This window comes from Takifugu flavidus, chromosome 20 (assembly GCF_003711565.1).
Source record: "Takifugu flavidus isolate HTHZ2018 chromosome 20, ASM371156v2, whole genome shotgun sequence".
NCBI lineage: Eukaryota > Metazoa > Chordata > Actinopteri > Tetraodontiformes > Tetraodontidae > Takifugu > Takifugu flavidus.
The window spans coordinates 7714011-7732684 of record NC_079539.1 but is presented as its reverse complement, the minus strand read 5'-3'; the positions used below and the strand labels follow the sequence as shown (position 1 = coordinate 7732684).

General features: G+C 43.5%; 1 protein-coding gene across 2 annotated transcripts; it reads left to right on the top strand.

The window, feature by feature from the left end:
* The first annotated feature begins 102 nt into the window (after nucleotides 1-102).
* Nucleotides 103-17453, top strand: nup214 (nucleoporin 214). 2 transcript variants are annotated; one of them, XM_057018094.1, is made up of 36 exons: nucleotides 103-299; nucleotides 688-883; nucleotides 967-1121; nucleotides 1200-1398; nucleotides 1486-1556; nucleotides 1655-1718; nucleotides 1826-1929; nucleotides 2632-2738; nucleotides 2894-2960; nucleotides 3512-3635; nucleotides 5099-5257; nucleotides 5702-6128; nucleotides 6206-6333; nucleotides 6418-6506; nucleotides 6656-6739; nucleotides 6905-7054; nucleotides 7139-7297; nucleotides 7386-7489; nucleotides 7573-7749; nucleotides 7838-7926; nucleotides 8017-8103; nucleotides 8227-8535; nucleotides 8746-8913; nucleotides 9205-9310; nucleotides 10059-10119; nucleotides 10551-10620; nucleotides 11372-11456; nucleotides 11820-11863; nucleotides 11951-13507; nucleotides 13608-13666; nucleotides 13762-13933; nucleotides 14032-14184; nucleotides 15476-15647; nucleotides 16213-16358; nucleotides 16573-16606; nucleotides 17004-17453. In XM_057018094.1, the coding sequence occupies exons 1-36, from the start codon at nucleotides 258-260 to the stop codon at nucleotides 17038-17040; spliced, it is 5955 nt and encodes a 1984-aa protein (XP_056874074.1). In that variant the 5' UTR covers nucleotides 103-257; the 3' UTR covers nucleotides 17041-17453. The 2 variants fall into 2 exon arrangements, with proteins under 2 accessions (XP_056874074.1, XP_056874073.1); XM_057018093.1 differs by having other exon boundaries at nucleotides 13759-13933.
* Nucleotides 17454-18674: the final 1221 nt, after the last annotated feature.

Genomic DNA, 18674 nt, shown 5'->3' with positions numbered 1-18674 from the left:
GAATTACAGCAAAAACAACAATTATATGAATACAAAAGCATAATTCCATGCAAATCTATTTATCGATCGATCGAAAGGAATCGACTGCTCTGCAGGCGACTTGTCGTCCTGCGCGTCACGCCTGTGCGACGTTAACAAACGGCGCGACGTGTGCTTTCACTAATGTAGCTCACAAAAAACTAAAAGTTATCTGAAAATAGGTTGAGCCAAAACACCGCATTTATTCGTGCGAAAAGCGACAGCTTCTGTGCTTCAAAATGAGTGACGACACAGATTCCCCCCCAGAGAGGGAAATGAAGGTATATGTTGTTATTAAAGTTCCGCTGACAAGATGTGTAAGCTAATGTTTGCTAGCGCTCTCAGTCAAATTCGCTGGTTAGCTTAGCTGATAGCTAGCTCATTCTATTTATCTACCTTTCCTTTAAAGGCAAATTGTCAGTCATCTAAAACATTTCAGCATGCCTAGCCACAACAGTAATTTCAAAACATTTTCCAGCAGGGTTGGTTAATTAGATTTAAATTTATTTTAAGGAGGAAAAAAGAGTATATTGGCTCTCATGGTGGTGCTGTAGCTACAGCGTAACGCACCTACATCTTATAGGGGCTATATTTTGATACAGGGGATTTATTTATTCGATTCCCTGTAAAGCATAAAATGTTAAATGTCTGGGATTTTTTCTTTTTCAGGATTTCGAGTTTCGTCAGATGAAAAAGGCCAGAGTGTTTGAGCCTGCCGAGGATTTGCCAAAGGAAAGATCGAATTTGCTCAAAGTGTCAAACAAATATGGTTTGACTTTTGTTGGGTTTGTCAGAACATTCAAAGTTTACCAAACTCAAGACATTTTAAATGCTGACAAGAGTGAAGGCAACTCCAATGAAGTTGGTACGGACTATATTTTCACCACATCAGTTCAACAGTATCTACATGCATGTTAAATCCTCCTATTTTCCTCCTCCCTCTCTAAGTTGAGGGGATCACAGCATTGGCAGAGGTGACCGGGGAACTAGTTCTGCATCATTTGGATCTCAGTTGTGACGAGCTCACTTTGTCAGTCTGTGGCACATCTGCAGAGGGAGGTTTGTCCCTCAGGTTCTATGACGTCCGCACCTTCATAAACAAGGTACCTACTTTTGTCATCAGCAATGAAAATCATACATTTACCATTTAGTGTTAATATATATTATTTCTCCCTTCTTAGGCAAGGGTACAGAAGTTACCATTTGCATCAATGGTGCCACCAGTACCCCCTGGGACTTTAGTGTTGGATCTGAAATGGAATCCTACTCAGGCGACCAAGTTGGCTGTCTGTATGACTGATGGCAGAATGCAGATTCTAGACGTTGCCGACAGTGTTAAAGTGGTGTCTGAATTACCTGCCTCAAGTGGCATCACATGCGGTGAATGAGACTAATCGTCTGTTGAGTTAACTTCAGTTTCCCTCTTTTGTGCCCAAGTCGCAATAATTGTAATTCTATTTCTCACAGTTTGCTGGAGTCCAAAAGGAAAGCAAGTTGCTGCAGGAAAAATGAACGCCACAGTCAGTCAGTATACTCCAGTGAGTGAACTAAAGTCACCGCCATTAAAATAAAATACTGCACTTCCAAAAAGCGACAGTACGCAGTGTTTAAAATATGAATAATTGCTCCATTGTAGGCTTTAGAAGAAAAGAAAGTCATCCCCTGTCCCCATTTCTACACCTCTGATGAACCCATTAAAGGTCAGTCTAACTGGGTTTAGTTAAATCTTTTTAATCTGGATTAGTCATTGTGTAAATTTCTTTTTTAAATTCCATCAGTGAGAAACGTGTCCATTTATCTCTTGCAGTTCTAGATGTGCTCTGGTTGAAAACGTTCGTTTTTGCGGTGGTCTATGCGGCAGCAGATGGGTCCCCCGAGACACCTCCTGATCTGGTGTTAATCTCCCTCCCTGTGAGTGCACTTTACCTTGTTCGTCCATTGTTATGGGTTTGTGTCTTCAATTAATCTACGGCTGCGGGTATCGAATAGTTTAGTAATTGGATATTCCTTCAATATCCTTCCAAAAATTCCTTCAATTACTCGAGTAATCGGACAGAGATTTGAGTTTGTGAAAAAGAGGACCCTTCGAGAAGGGATGGGCGTGACTGCTTTGTCAGGATAAAATCAATAAAACTTGGAAATTCCACCCAGACACATTTTAAGGACTCAAAAAGCGGACGTGTCTGGACAAAGGAGGACGTCTCGTCACCCTGCACAGGAGAAAATGCCGTCATTATTGCTACTTTCCTTTAACTCCTCCATCTTCCTGCTCCTTACCAAACATTTTCACTTCCTCCTTCGTTTGTGTGACATTGTCGCCTTGTGCCACATTAAAAGTAGCCCGTAAGGAAATACCACCCTTTGAGCTTTAAATTTAAAAAAATGATTACTCGAGGCGGGGGAAATTCCTCCATTATTTATTTGTAATTGTGGTAATCAAATTACTCGGGGAATCATTTCACCTCTAAATTAATCTTCCCATTTTGTTCTACAGTGGATTTTTCAATGTTTAATCTAAATTGATATTGAACAACCAGAATCGGGCGCTGCAACTTCTAATTTAATTAACAAGTCACATTGTTGTTGTTGTTGTTGTTGTTGTTGTTGTTGTAGAAAAAGGACGAGAAGGTGGAGACAAAGTATTTAAACTTCAGCGACACTGTATATGGCAGCTGCACCGAGCGACAGCATCACTACTTTCTCAGCCATGTGGAAGACTGGTAAGAATAATTGCTATTAACAGACATAGCTGCTATCTTAGGGGAAAAACAGCTTATTGCTAGGAATCTGTGCCTTGTTTATCATTTAAAACCGTTTAGTTTGATTTATTATGAAAGATTTATGCAACATTTTTCCTTGTCTCATCATTCTCCAGGGACCTTGTGTTTGCAGCATCAGCAGCTTCTATTGAAGTCAGTGTCATTGCCAGACAAGATGACAAGGTATGGGGAAGCTATATTTGAAAAAGATCTGCTTACCTTGTCTTAACAACAAGACTGAAGCGCACTGTCTTTTCTCTAAAATACTGGGAAAGCATTTAAGTATTCAGTCACCAACTAAGAAAGTTCTATAAACTGCAACAAAGCGAAACGGCAAATCACAAATGGAATAGCAACTCTACGACAATTCCTTCTGTTAAGTAATAATAGAAACTCGCCCTCTATGTATGCAACGTTTTGCATTCTGTAACAACCTTAAAATTGTCATCTTTGAACCTTTTAACGCTTTAAGCTTCCTGCCAAACCTCAAGTTGTGAATAACATATATAAAACTACTTCTGTTTATTAATCCCTGCTGACCAGTAATTCATCCTGGTTCCTGTTAACCAGACCAAGTAAGACCTTGGTTCGGTAACCAGAATAATCAGATATAATCTGTCGCCTCCAACAATCCTTCAGTCAAGTCTGGCCCTCGAACTTGTAGTTTTTCAGTGGATCAATGTCCTGATTATTTTTAAGTTCAGACATGACGTGACATTGGTGCTGTTTTGCAGATCTGGGAGCTTTGGATCCTGGAAGATGCCAGTAGAGCAGAGCTTCCTGTAACGGAAACAAACGATGACACCCTTCCTCTTGGCTTAGCCATAGACTATACCAGCCAAACAGAGATCCATATCAGTAAGTGGCTTTATTTTTTTAACTTCAGTAGTTGGGACACACTTTGTTTAGGTGCCAGAGGCAGCAGTGGTTTATGGATGTGCTGCATTTGCAGCATTTGCAGCATTTGTGTTTTAATGAGGCAACACATGATGAAGTGTGAGTGTGTCTGTCTGTGGGTGTGGGTGTGTGTGTGGGTGTGTGTGTGTGGTGCAACAGATTTATTTCTTTATATTGTTGCAGTTAATATGTAACAGTCACTCACAAAACACCTTTGGTGAACATGTCCTAGATATCATTTTTAAATGACATAAAGTGGTAAAGTACCATTAAAATGAAGATTTAGCAGTAGATTTAACAATAGATGGGTAATGGGTAAAGATTTAACAATATTACCACCCCCCTCAAATAACTGTGTGTGCACCAGACTGTCTGTTTCCTTTGTGCATACAGCACTGCAATGCTCTGCTGCAGAGTGTGTGAAGAATAGTGATAAGCAGTGCACTTTTATCTTAAAAAGCCTAGTCTGCCAGACATGCACGTAGACCTGCTGTTGCTGTCTAGTCACATCTCTCCCTGTTCATTCTATGAACCAGGCAACCTGCAGCGTGAGCAGCATTTGAACATCAATTTAAGCTGATCAAAATCTTTAACTGAAGTGACATGTTAGATAGGGAAGGAGAAAGAAAATTTCCAAGAGACTTCTTGGGCAGGAAAAAGCCTGAACTCATTAAAATGGCTCAGACAATCAAGATCACCATGTTTCCTTCTATTTGTCAAACTATAATTTAACCCGACTCCCTTCCATTCAAAGAGAAATTGTCAAGGCAACACATCGGTTGTGCTTCAGTCTTGTTGTTAAGACAAGGTAACACAAAGGGGCATTCACAATTAAGACCTATTCAAGAAGAGACATCGTATCAAACCAAATAATCAGAATCAAGATTTCCTTTTTTTACATTTCTAATTTGATTGGGAAGATGCAATTTGATATGTTTAATGCTGAATGTGTCATTTTGTGTTTATTGCACTTTATGAGGTGCATAAAAGTGGGTGTGTAGAGCTGGAATGCTTTGTTCAGAGGAATATGGATTTGTTTTTCCAGCTGAGGCATCTTGGTTATTTGTCTTCTGTTGACCCGACACGTCTTTCTTAAAAGAGCGATTGACGCCATCAGATATCGAGCAGAACATTTGAGCAGGCAGACATCCATCCAGGCCAAAAGGCTGTCCTTTTTGGAGTGTGAAACAACATGTCATCAGCCGCTCTAATTGTTTCCCTTGTGCACTGCTGTGTCCTGAAGCTGTGCATAACTTCTCACTGGGGACTTAGAGCTGTGTAATGTCGTGTCTCTCGAGTGAAGGGCTTAAAAGAAAGGAGCAAAATGTAGACCGATTGACTGTTTGGCCAATTTTATGCTATTTCAAAATATGAATACACATTTTCTTTCTGTCTGTATTTAAATTGTGTCCTTTCCTGTACAGCGGATGAGAAGATCTTGCCTCCAGCACCCACTATGCTGATGCTGTCCACAGAGGGACTGCTCTGCCCGTTTGCTTTGCTTAACTTCAATCCAGGGGTCAAACAGCTAATCTCACCCCCCACTACCCTTGCCCTGGAGGGGGAAAGGCTGCCCAAGCCAGGTAGGCAACTCAAGGGTGCGGCCTCACTTATGATATAGGGTAATGGCATTTTGCTGTCATTAGTTCACTCAGTTCTGTGGGATCCAGTCTGCAGGTATTTTAGCAAAATTGTGATGTGGCAGGCCAGCAGGTAATTAATTAAAAAACCATTCACTCAGATAAGATTGTTTTTGTTATTGTCATTAGTTGGTTATGTACTTTAGACATTTTATGTGGTAATGGGCAATTAAATGTTTTTAATTAGTCACTTCACAGCAGGTTTCAATTTACTCTTAAAGTAGCTTGCACTCTTTTCAGGATCACATAACTAGTTGAAAATGTGGCAGGAAATCATGAAAGTTTTTACCCAATTTAGGCCCATTTCAGTGGAACAAGTGGCCGATATGCAGGTTTCTTCCTTCAAGACCATGTGGTGCCATAAACTGAAAAATAATCTTTGTGCAGGTTCGTTGGCAGTACCGCCATTCAGAAGTGGAGCCTCTATTGCCTCTGCACACGCAGCGTTCCCAAGCCTCGGCCTTACATCAGCCGCTGCTCCCACTCTTCCAGCCTCTGCTGGCCCCTTCAGCGTTGTTCCCACCGCCAGTGGCCCAGTGCCGCCATCATCATCATCATCATCGTTTGGTTTCTCTGTCACCAATCCTCTCCCGTCCTCCACTGCCTCAGCCGCTGCACCTTTTGGTTCTGGATCTTTAGGGTTCTCCTTTGCCACCAAACCTCCCTCTGACACCCCCTCAGCCCAGTCAGCATTTCTGTTTTCTTCTACTATCAAACCATCGACGGTGGCGCCAGCAGCTACAGCTTCACTTCCATCCCTCCAGAGTATTGCTGCTCCTTCTCCACCCACCATAAAACTGAATCTAAATGAAAGGTACATTACATTATTTTGGATTTAATTTGTTATTCTAGCTGAAACATAAAGGTTTTGGTCTCCATTTACTTTTTAAGGTTTTCAACGTTGGAGACCCCAGCACCACAGTCTTTCACCTTCAGTTCCTCCATTAATAAAACAAGTTCCAATTCCACCAGTTTGACCACCCCTTCACTCACAACTGCTCGGCCACCGTCGACAATAGGTAACAATCTAATTACATAATAATGCTTGTAAGTTTTTTTTAAAGCGCTTTTTAACCTTTGGGATTTATTTAATTGTGTCACAGCCCCATTACGTCCAGTTCAAACCAGTGCACCTCCCTCTGTGGTTCAGAAACCTGCTGCTGCTGTTCAGAGTCGTGTCCAGACATCACAGGTTCTTTTCATATGTCCATATAAGCATATGTGCTTTTAGTCATTTAATAGAACCCTGAATAATCCATCATTTTGATTTGTTGGGGTTTTTTTGGGGGGTGTTTGTTCACAGGCAATTTAAATGTATGTGTTTATCACTTTTCACTGTAGACAGCAGTTAGTGTGAAGTCCATGGAGAAGCAACTGCAGGAAAAGAAAGACTCCGATCCCATTATGGCGGGGATATTGGAGGAGGTAGGAGTTGCAATACTAGAATACCCGCGTATCCCTTTTAATGGTGATATTCAAAAAAGGGCTGTGAGCTGTTTTTTTCCACCCATATAAAATGGCATCCACTTTTATTGTTTAATTATTACTTCTCGCGAAATCTAAACTCGCCCATCTCTGTTTCCGCCTAAGATTGCACACTTCCAGACAGAGTTGGATGATCTAAAGGCACGAAGCGCAAGAACAGACATCAAGGTTGGCACCACTGAAGAAATGAAGGAACTGAGGAAGGAGTCAGAGGATCTCCATATTTTCACTCTGGAGATCAAGGAAACGACAGAGGTAAAACCTGACTGTCCAGTTTATGCCAGTACGATCCTTGTGAGCAAACAAGTCACTCATTTCCTTTAATTGTTGCATTCACAGTCTCTCTATGGAGATATTAGTACTCTGAATACCCACCTCCTGGAAGGCTTTGCTGGTGCAGAAGAAGCCAAAACTCAAACTGAGATGCGCAGCAACAGAAATTACAGACAATTGCTGTATAAAAAACCTCTGGATCCACGCAGTGAAGAACAACTCAAGGTGAAAAAATCAAACACAGTTCAGTTTGAGTAAGTGATACATCTGCAGATTTTTAGACAAGCTTGTTTTGTTTTTTCCTTTCATTCAGGAGATTCGCCGACTATATCAATATGTCATTTTTGCTGTGGATGATGTCAATGATGTGCTGAATGCAGAATGGGAGAAACATCTGGAGAAGAAGAAAAAGCACAAGTACATACAGAACAAAACGACAATATGAAAGCGGCCTCAAACTATTTGACTACTATTTTATAAAGTACATGTTTGTCTCACAGACACATGATCGTGCCTGGACAGGAAAATCTATACACAACACTGGCAAACAACCAGTACATCATTAATCAGCAGAAGGACCGACTGGACCATTTGGTGAAGGAGCTGATCTCGCTTCGTCTTTACAACAAATGTGCTGCGCAAACTACAACCAGCGATACAGCTACAACAAGTGCAAGGTAAGTTACTGGAGAGGAATATAAAAACATGAATGAAGAGTTGAATTAAAAGTTGACTTTTAAAATGAGATTCTGTTCCTAATGACAGTTTGGACAGTGAGCTTGAGAGTTTAAGGAAGGCGCTCCTGGAGTCCAAGCTGGACTCCACACCACCGAAGACCGTTTCCAAATCTCCAAGTATTATTTTTGTTTTTTTGCCAGGAATAAAGAAATATATCTGTGAATATCACAACTAACTAACTAAATAACTCCCACATGTTTCTCCAGTGGCCAAGATATCGCCTGCAAAACTGTCCCAGCTGCGTAATTTCCTGTCAAAGAGCCAAATGCCTCCTGTACGATCCACTGCGCCAGGTACATTTTCTGCACTGATGTTGAAATCTTGGTTGAAAGACTCTGATAGATGTTAACTGTTTATTAATGTAAAGAGGAAAAATGAACTGCAGCTGTAAGAAATTGTCCTTTATTTTATTTTAGCCAACCTATCTCGCTCAGCCTTCCTTTCACCGAAATACTATGAGGATTTGGATGAAGTGAGCTCCACGTCTTCCCTGTCCCAGTCCCTGGAACCTCATCCTGCTCACTTAGAGCTGGAGGAGGACGAACTACAGCCTGAAGTGTTTGCCCGCCCTGCCATTCCCCCTTCTTTGTCCACTCCGCGCCACCCCACTGTTGTGAGAACACCCTCAATCCAGCCGGGATTTGGGGCCATTCAATCTACTCCTTTGACAAAAATTCAGCCAGGTCCAGGCATGGGCTTTGGACTCAGTCCTATTCCCAGCCCTGGTGAGTGAATTGTAACTATTTATAAAAATTCATTGTTGGGCATAATTTCACCTGTTAAAGATTTTAGAAAAAAACCAAACACTTGAACAGATGTTAGATGTTATAGCTGAGAGACATCCCCAGATGGCGTGGGTGTGTATATCTGCGGTTAAAGCTACTCCAGTTCAACTACATTGTGACTAATTTGAAATTATTGTATTGACGTTCTAGTTCCAACCAATAAGATCAACCTCAGCGGAGCTGAAAGTACAGCACTTGCCACAAAAACTGTAAAACACGGGGCCCCGCCAAGCGAGAGAGCCATCCCTGTCACCATCTCTGCCCAGCAGGCCGCAGCCACCGCTGCTCTGCGGAGGCAAATGGCCACACAGAAGACAGGTAGGAAGGTTGTGGGTGAAAGTAAGAATTTATAATCACAGTAGTAAAACTATTGCAGGTAATGTTTAAGTTTATGCCTTTTGTCAAAAAATATGTTATGTCCATTATAATTCACCAGGGGGAGACATAGACCCCTAGACAGGTTTTTCTTAACAATTGGAGATAATCTTATTACATTTAAACTCTTCACTAGATTCGTTGATTCACATCTGTCACTTTATTTAAAGACCTATTTATTTAAAGACCTATTTTCACCTAGAGTCACACCTAGATTCTTTGCTTTGGTTCCAGCGGTCATCGGTGCATCTTTGACAGAGTCTACGCTGAAGACTGTTCCTCAGGTTGTCAATATCATGGAGCTCAAAGAGACTCCTTCACCGGTTTCTAACTCAATCAGGTAAAATAAAAAATGGGTGGATTTTGGGGTTTTTCAGAACATTACCCATGTTATAAATCATTTCCATAGCCCCTTTGTTTTACCTAATTTCCCATTTTCCGAGTTCTTCAGTTCCCTCCTTTGATTAGCCCCTCTTGCCTTAATGTCTTTACCCTGGAATATGTGATAATATAAAAGATACAGCTAAATGTAAACATGCTTGTGGTTCAATTTAAAATTCAATATCCTGGACCATAAGGCACTAAGAGAAATGAAAATAAATAGACAGTACGCTGGTACGGTAGTCTCTTTTCATGAAATTCAATTCCTAACACCCCTTTATTTTGTGGCCTTTATTGACTGTATTCACAGATGAGTCAAGAGCTCTTTTTGCCTCCCTTTTTCACCTTGTTCTTTCTGCCTCACTGGGTTGTGCTCCATTTTTTTGTGCGTGATATCTGAGAAGAGCATCCCTCCTTGGGGCATTTCCCAAATAAAGCTAGCTCACAATAATAAACTAGCAAAGCAAAATCATTGCTGCGGAAAACTACTATTGAAATGTGATTCTCCACTAATGCACATGTCCTGTACATCAAAAAGGCACATTCTAGACTCTGCTGTCAATAATTACCAGTGAATATGTTTGTTCATAAGATACACTGTCATTACCAGTGTTTTGGTTTAGGGCATCACCATTAGATCACTAAATGTGAACGTGTTATGTGTATAGTAGCTAAATGATTATTTGTTTTTCTCTTTACTTTTCCAGTTCATCAGGGCTTGCACCAACAGCTCAGGTCTTTACAACCGTTTCCAACCAGGCAATTAAAGTGAGTCCTCAGTGTGCTTCAAAGATGTTTCTCGTCTATTTGTTTATCCACACAGCTACGGTTTCTGAAAATAGATCAATTGGTGTAAATAGTTCATAATACCATCAATAAGGAAAGAGGTAAGGTTATATAAGAATATATACGCTTGGTCACGTTTAATTGAAAATTAAATTAATAATGTTATTTTCAGTGCCTGCTGTATAATACTTTTAATAGCTATTTAAGTTAGAAAAATCCAAAGCTTGCTGGGAGTTTTTTATGGGTGAGAAATGTCCCAGTTTCCTCCCATGTTAATATGTTGGTGTTATAAATTGCACTTGGGTGGCAGGGGAACTCCTCACACATATCTGCCATGTTTCTGGCCAAGTTCATTTCAGTGACCCATATACTGTATACAGATGTCTTGTCAAATGCTGAATTCATCTGTGCAGAATCCCACTCCAACCATGCAGAAGATTTCCTCCGAAACCACCATCAGCTCACAGGGAGGCTTTGTGTTTGGTAGGTGTCTGTTTCCCATATGTGCCTTCAACCCTGTTAAAGATCTACAAAGATGTCAATGCACCCCATACCACCAAATCAACAGGAAGTTCTTTCTACATTATTGTCTAGTTGGCACGCTACAAGACAGGACAACTTAAATGATCAAAAACTTTCAAATAGCTAAAAAGGTGTGACTGCAGTGGCGGAGCAACACTGCCAGCAGCACAGGAACACAAGGGCCACAACTCTGCTGGGGCACAAGTGCTCTGGGACTAAGGGTATCGGGGCAATTAGGGTGCAGATGGTGGGAATGAAGCATCACAAGGGCCGATTTTAGATTTTTGAACAGAAAGAACACATCGGCTAGCCTTTAGATGGTGACTAAAATGTATTATCGGCATTAAAAATGCAACAGTTCCTCACTGCCTGGTGTTGCTGCAAATATTGTAGTGCTGCCCAGATCTGTCCGTTGACATTTGTTATGAGTTTGAAATGTTCTCTTCAGCCCTGCAGTAGCCCGGGGGTGCAAGTTCATTAGATAGCTGTGCTGATGCTGTACAGCAGAGCAGATGTGCTCTGCGTGTTCATCTGAACTGCCTGTCAAATTGTTTAGAAGAGATTGCAGGGTTTTTCCTCAGTATTGTGTAGCAAGGCAGCTGCACTGTAAAACTTTGTTTTTGTTTTCAAAAAAACCGAGAGCCTGTCAGAAATAATCACCAGCCATGACTGCTGCTGACTGACCTTTCAAACTTTCTGGCCAACCTTTCAGGTCAGCCATCCAAGACGGATGTTTCCGTGGCTCCTGCTAGCTCGGCTGAGCAAAGCGTCAGTAAAGGCTTCTCTTTTGCATCAGGGTAAGTCACCTTGGTTGAGGCAAAAATCCAATTTTCAAAAAAAAAAAAGTTGGGACAATCTGCTTATTTTGTTTCCTCAAACACGTTTCATCATGAAACTGCACTTGAATATTGCTTGTGGGATCTCGGGAGGACTGTAGCCAATCACTGGGCACTGGCTTTGAAATTGGTTTATTATATTGATATTTTTTCCTTATATTGCTGTTGCTTGAAGCTTTTATGACAAATGACAAAACTCGGTTAACTGAGTTCCTCCACTTCCAGCAGCCTAATTTTTTTCCCATATTGGTGATTAAATCATGCAGCAGGTTTAGATGTTACTGGTATCTTTGTTTAAAGCCAAAGTTTTGCTTCCTCTTGCAGGTCTGCAGGCTTTGGTTTTGCTTCAGTGACGCAGGGATCACAAGGTAAACCAATATAGCAGCATTGTAGGAAGCCTATTCTCTCCTACCAACATCTTTATTCTGTTTGTTTTGTTGTTTGTGCCACTGCAGGAAAGGACATAAACAAATTCTCCTTTGGAAATGGCAAAATGGGTTTTGGCCAGCCTTCTGGGGAGACGGTCTCAGCCTCCGATGGCAGCGCCCCTTCTACTGCGGCATCCAACGCTTCCGCAGACAAACCCCCGTCCTCTGCAGCTGCCCTCAGAGTAGACCCACAGCCCGTGAAAGCAGGCGGAGGAGAAACCCTGGGCAGTTTTTCTGGACTCCGAGTGGGTCAGGGAGAAGAAGCGAAAGATTCTTTAGCGAAACCTGCTGCTGCCTCCTTTGCTTTTGTGGATCCAGGGTTTGGTGTGGGCAAGGGAGTGGCACAGTTTAACTTTGGTGCAGTCCTCCAAATGGCTCCAGATGTTTCTGCTGGATCAGACCTGTCCAAGGGAGCATCCTCTGGCAGTTTGTTTAAGCCTCCTGAGCTCAACCCCAAGCCAACGTTCCCTGCTCCCCAGGCTAGCTCAGCTGCCCCAGCTTTACCTGTCTCCTTCAGTAGTCTTCTCACAGGTACCACAGAGGAAATAAAAGCTCCACCACAAACTGCAGAACCCGCCCCACCTCCTGAAAAAGAACCTTCTGCTGAACCAGTTGTAGAGACTCCCAGTGCTTTAGTGGCACCTGGGACTACAGCAGAAGATGCAGCAGCAGAAACAACAGCAGCCACGACAGCAGCACCTGCACCTCCTTTAGCCACAACAGCACCTACCCCGGCCCCTTCCTCCTCTGTACCCCCACCAACTTTACCACCCCCTTCAACTGCAGTGAGTTCCTCCACGGTGGAAGCTGCCCCAGACAGCACCACTCCAACTTTGCCTGCGCCCACTTCAGCTGCTGCCACGCCTGCTGTTTCTCAGACAGCTCCCGCTCCTGCTCTCCCAGGGTCACTGTTCACTCAGTCTGCCGCGACAGCCAAAGACAGCAGTTCTTTACCTCTCTCTGTCCCTGGTTCGCTCTTCACTCAACCCGCCATTGCAACAACGGACAGCAGTTCCTTTGGAGCTGCCCCAGTTATCAGCACAGCTACCGCTGCATCCACCACTCCCACCACCGCTGCCGTGGCCAGCGCAGCCACGACATCAGGAGTTGCTGCCGTGAGCACTGTGTTTGGACAACCCGCTGCTCCCTCGGTGTCTTCAGCTCCTGCGGCTCCTTCAGCCCCTGCAGCCCCTGCATCAACCGCATTTGGCTCACCAGGGTTTGGTACAGTGGGGGGAGCAGGTTTTGGTAAGCCTGTATTTGGCCAGGGGAATGGCTTTGGTCAGCCCGCAAATAATACCGGAACAGCCAGCGGCTTTTCTTTTGGTCAGTCGGCTTTTGGAACAACTTCTAATAGTGCAACTACCGGAGGAGGTCTTTTCGGTGCTTCTACTCCTAGTAGCGCCATTTCTTTCTCCTTTGGCACAAGCAGCACCAACACAGCCAGCAGCACAGGCTCTGGGCTGTTTGGACAGAGCACGGCACCCGCGTTTGGACAGAGCTCTGGGTTTGGGCAAGGCCCCGCATTTGGGAGTAACACCACAACGTCGTCTTCTTCGGGATTCGGCTTTGGCCAAGCCTCTGGTGAGTGTGTGTGTTTATTAGGGTGGATATCAGAAATTGGATGTGATCTCAGCTGCAGAGAATTTTACTTTTTATAAACGGAATTCTTTTTTCTTTTAAGTTTCAGGTTTTGGTTCTGCTTTTGGCCAGCAGCCTAGCAGTGGGGGGTTATTTGGACAGGTACCCAGCTCATCTCTCTTGCATAATTAATTCCATACTAAAAAATGTTGTCTAGATTTTTTTTATTTATATTATTGTTTACTCATTTACAGCAGCAGCCACCATCTGGTGGGAGTGTTTTTGGTTCAAGTCCAGCCAATGCCAGCGGGGCAAACGCCGGTGGAGGGTTCTTCAGCGGTCTGGGAGGTAAACCAAGTGAGGACGCTGCAAATAAGAACCCATTCGGCACTTCTCCTACGACTGGAGGGTTTGGGCAGCAACCACCAGGTAGGTTTCTGTAGTCTGCAAAATAAGATATTAGCTTGAGCTGCTACTTAAAATACACAAGACGGACACAAATAATTTTAATGCATTGTCTCCTTTAGCTGCAAACACTCTGTTTGGCAATAGTGGTGCCAAGACCTTTGGTTTTGGACAGTCCTCCTTCGGTGAACAAAAAGCCAGCGGGACTTTCACTGCAGGCTCGGGGAGCGTGGCTTCCCAAGGGTTCGGCTCCTATTCTACTCCAGCAAAACCAGGTACGTCCCAGTTTAGCATTGAAGTCGTATAAATTATGTACGGCTGCTTCATAATTGCAGTTCCTGACAACAAATGTCACACTGTTAACCTGACTGGTGTAATTAACATGAAGAGTCAAACCTGCCCTCAGCGACTGTGTCCTCATGACTGGAGGACACCCAACAGACAAACTGCTGTTACCACATCGACTGCACACGTTTCCCGACCCAAAAATATCTGTTGTGTAAGCGCCAGAGAAAGAATGGATCGATCCATTGATTTTGATCTCCCGAGCCCCCTGTTTCCCTCACAGACGAGCTGAAAGCTGGTCGAGCAGCCTGCAATCGTCTTTTCTATGTAATTTATTTAAACTGCCCTCAAAGTACAGAGCTCTCTGGTAACCATGGAGATGACTTCAAAGCCTTGCACTCAGGGATACATTAATTCTGACTATTCGTCAGTTGGATATTCTCATTCTCTCCCCTTCTTTGAAGTTAACAGTTACTGTTGTATTAGCTCGTTTGACAATTACTGAAAACACCAAGGTCCATCCAGGACACCAACAGAAGCTGTCACAGCATGATTGATCAATGATGGAAGTTTTTATTTCTAAATTGCATCTGAATTTTTTTACACATCTCCTCATTTTATCTCCTCAAGTCGTAGAATTTTGATCACTGTGTGAGGCCTTTCTGCAAAAGTGTGGCGTCGTAAATCTTACGGGAGTCTCAGCGAAAATGGTTTTTAATATTGTGGACGTCAAATGTCCAGCAGGAGGGATCAAAACCCGCTTTCGCTCTGTCTAAAACAGCCCAGATGGTCACGGTAAAGGTTTAGGTTCAAAAAGTGCGAATCAGTTTAGAATATGACTGAGTAAAGAGAACTTAAGATGCCACTTTGATATTAGTGTTTTCCAGTTCCTCATAATCACGGGTGATTCTTGAGCCCCCCGGGGACGCTGGCTCCGCTCCCCCCTCACGCAGCATCCATGGCATACGTACAACGGACGTAATCTTGTTACATTAGCCCGATCAATAATTTACTGTGGCATGTTGCTGGTCTGGCTGTAATTTCAGTGCGTCTCTTCTGCCTCTTTTCCCCCTGAGACTGGGGCTCAAGTGTCGGCGTGTTTCTGTTGCTTTCCTCCAGGGAGCCTCGCTGATGTGATATTTTAACTTGAATGGATGTTTGTTTGGACAGTATGAACCCAGGATCAAACCTCATGTCGGGCCCTCATTTAGACCAGGGTCCGACCAGAACACTTCACTGCTGGCAACACGGGAAAGACAGGAAGTGATTTTTGTTCCACAGGTGGTTTCGGGAGCGCCCCGGTGTTTGGCAGTCCGCCTGCCTTCGGCAGCCCTCAATCATTTGGTTCCGCAGCATCATTTGGTCAAACTCCGGCTTTCAACAATCCGATGGGTTCCTCGACTGGCAAAGTGTTTGGAGAGGGAACGGCAGCTTCCAACATGGGCGGATTTGGGTAAGATGACATCACCATGTCAACCATTCGCACACGTCGCACACGTGCATGATTTTGGGCTAGTCGGAAAGCAGAAGGTGTATAACTCGTATATGCATAACTCTTCTTTCATTTAAAACGTTATGCTGGTTTGTTCCAACCACATGTGCACGTCTTCAGTTGAATTTATCTTGGCCAAAATCTATCAAGCGCTGCGCTGGACTAGATTATTTGCAGGAGATAATCTCACTGCTGCCTGCAGATTAAACGGCTGGTATTCTCTCACTCCCTTCCTCTCTATTGCTTATTCTCCCATTTCACTCAATGGGTGTGGGTCCTGCACAGGGGATTACAGCTAAAATCCCCAGCTCCCAATCCTCACATACACCATTTTAGACTTTCTTTCTTTTTTTCCCCCTTTGTATTTGTTAAAAATCCAGTCTGTTTATTGCAAACCTGCCTTTTAAATAATGTTTATAGTTATAGTTTATAGTCTGAATTTAGTAGGCTAGGTTGCAGTGGATGTACGGTTCCTCCTCTGTGCTATATATCTATATCACTTCTTCTCCATCTGCTGTTTTTAAAGCTTTGCATCACCTCCCAGTGGCCCGTCGTTCGGTTCTCTAGCCAATCAGGCCGCTCCATCATTTGGGACTCTTGCCCAGCAGGGCTCTGGGTTTGGAAGTCAGCCCAACAGCTTCTCAGGCTTTGGACAACAGCCACAGGCAGGAGGTAGGACTATTAGTGGTTAAAATAATTTCCCTGTCATCATATTGAACTATCTTGTTGCTCGTCAGCACGTTGCTGGACTATGAACAGCAGCGTGCCTGTGAGATGATTGACACAAATGTAGATAAGACTTGTTTGTGTTGTTGTTTTGCTAAAGATTCATCCATTTGTTGGTTCTGTCATCTCTCCATTCAGTAGTTCTGTTGTTATTTTTCAGGGTTTTCTGGAAACACCTTTGGCTCTTCAAACCAGTAAGTGTGTGCGTGCGTGGGTGTGCACATGCGTTACTGTCGCTCCCGCCTCAATCCCACAATGCACCTCTCCATATCTGTCAGAGCTGCTTCTGCTCACGCTGTGTCACATGGCAGATGTGTTCCGCTGGAAGTGTGCAGAGATAACGCACAACCCCACCACTGTCGGTGCAATAACACAACTTCATTTTCATTTTTTGGTTTGCAGCAGTGAAATGAAACTCCTAACTTAAATCACACACTGAAGCTGCGTCAAACCTCCCCAATTCAACAGATTGAGACTTTAAAAGATGCCAGATATTTAGTTTACTGCTTTATTGCTCCACTCATCATCCATCTCCAGCGCTAATAGCAGCACATTTTCCTTAAATCTGGTTTTTTGTGTTTTTTTTCCCAGATCAACTCAACAAACATTTTCTTCTTGGAGAAGCTAGTTTTATTCCACCTCTGGGAGCTCAGCAGCACCACTACATTACTCCCGACACAGCCGTGCAGCGGATTATGGGGAAATCCACAGTCATACCAAAATAAAAACATTTGTAAGAATATCAATTACACATATAAACATTCATTTCCCATTGCGTTTAGGCACTGATATCCTCTTTGCACTCATTCTGGAGAGAAAAAACTGTCTTTTTGCTAAATTTTGTGATGTGTAACTTTTTTATATAATTAATTCAGCAAAAGAACTGAGGAATGTCAACCATTTTCACCTGAAGCATATTTTTTTTTCACAGTTTGAGATGTGATATGTGATATTTTCTTTTACAAACGAGCTTTGCTTTAAACCCGACAAGATGTATATTCTTACATGAAAATGTGGAAATAAATATTTCTGCACCCTGTAGTTGGTCTCTTGTGCTCTGCAGCAGGTCACTTTTATTTTGAAAGTCCACTTTGGTAAAATAGGCTGAGGCGTTTAAATGCTCCGGAGTCAGAGCTGCAGCATATTAACACAGATTAAAATGAAATCTGAATATGCAGCGTGAGTACAGAGGCCTTCGAGCATGTTTAGATGCTTCACTAATTCATGCTAAATCCTCCTTGATATGCAGCTCATTCCTCCCTCTTCAGCAAAGGATTCATTGACTCGCAGCTAAATTGGGCTGCGTGGGAACGCCGACAGAGGTTCTGCTCCTCGCGTCTGAGGATTTCAAGGCCGCGTGGGCCGCCTCCGACACTGTCCACCCTCACCTCTGCGCCAGGGGTCAGAGGTCACGCTTCCTTTGAAGTAGGAGGCAAAGCGTCCGCATCCTAAAATTTGACCTCGTCCGAGCAGCTGCTGGAGTTATTCAGGCCGTTCGCACCCCAGATAGACTTCAGCCGCTAATATTAGTGAGCTAAATCTGCCATTTGCTGTTTTCTCTCAGGAGATATTTCGGTTGTCGTAGTTTTTTTTTTTTTTCCCAAAACCTTCGTATTTAGTCACAATTACGACTGATGTTCTCTTGTTTATGAAATGCAGGAATGATGACAGCTGTCTTCATGGAATCTTGTTTAAAAATAGCCAGACTGCCCCTCCCCAACAACTGCCCCCCCCCCCCCCCCCCTTATTCAAGTATGTCATTATCTCCAGCTCTTGAGCACATCCCACTCTCATCCTCTGTTCTTCTCCTGGCTCTTGGGGCATTTCTGTCACTTAAATGCCTCCGTTACGTCACGCTGCCATCCGAAGGCGTTCCGAAGCACCAGCTCTGGCAAATCTAAGCTCTACAGTTTTCTCTATAGGGTAATTTCGTCGGCACAGATAATCCAAATCCAATAATCCACGAGACAGCTGAGGGACGGCTCGCCCTCCCTTCATCGCTGCCGTTTACCGTTTCTGGCGTTCAACCGCGTGAATGACTGGTGGCGGACTGAGACGTCGAAGTCGCCTCGAAACATTCAGCAGCTCCCATGTTTATGCTTTTAAACTGGGAGCAAACTGGGAATAACAGCTGCGCTTTGTGATGAGGGCAACAGTTCTTGATGCTTTAATGTCGTGTGATCTCACCACCTGAGCGGCTTCACCTTCACCTGTCTCTTCACCTATGCTGACGCCACAGGAGCACCACAGTGCAAACTTTCA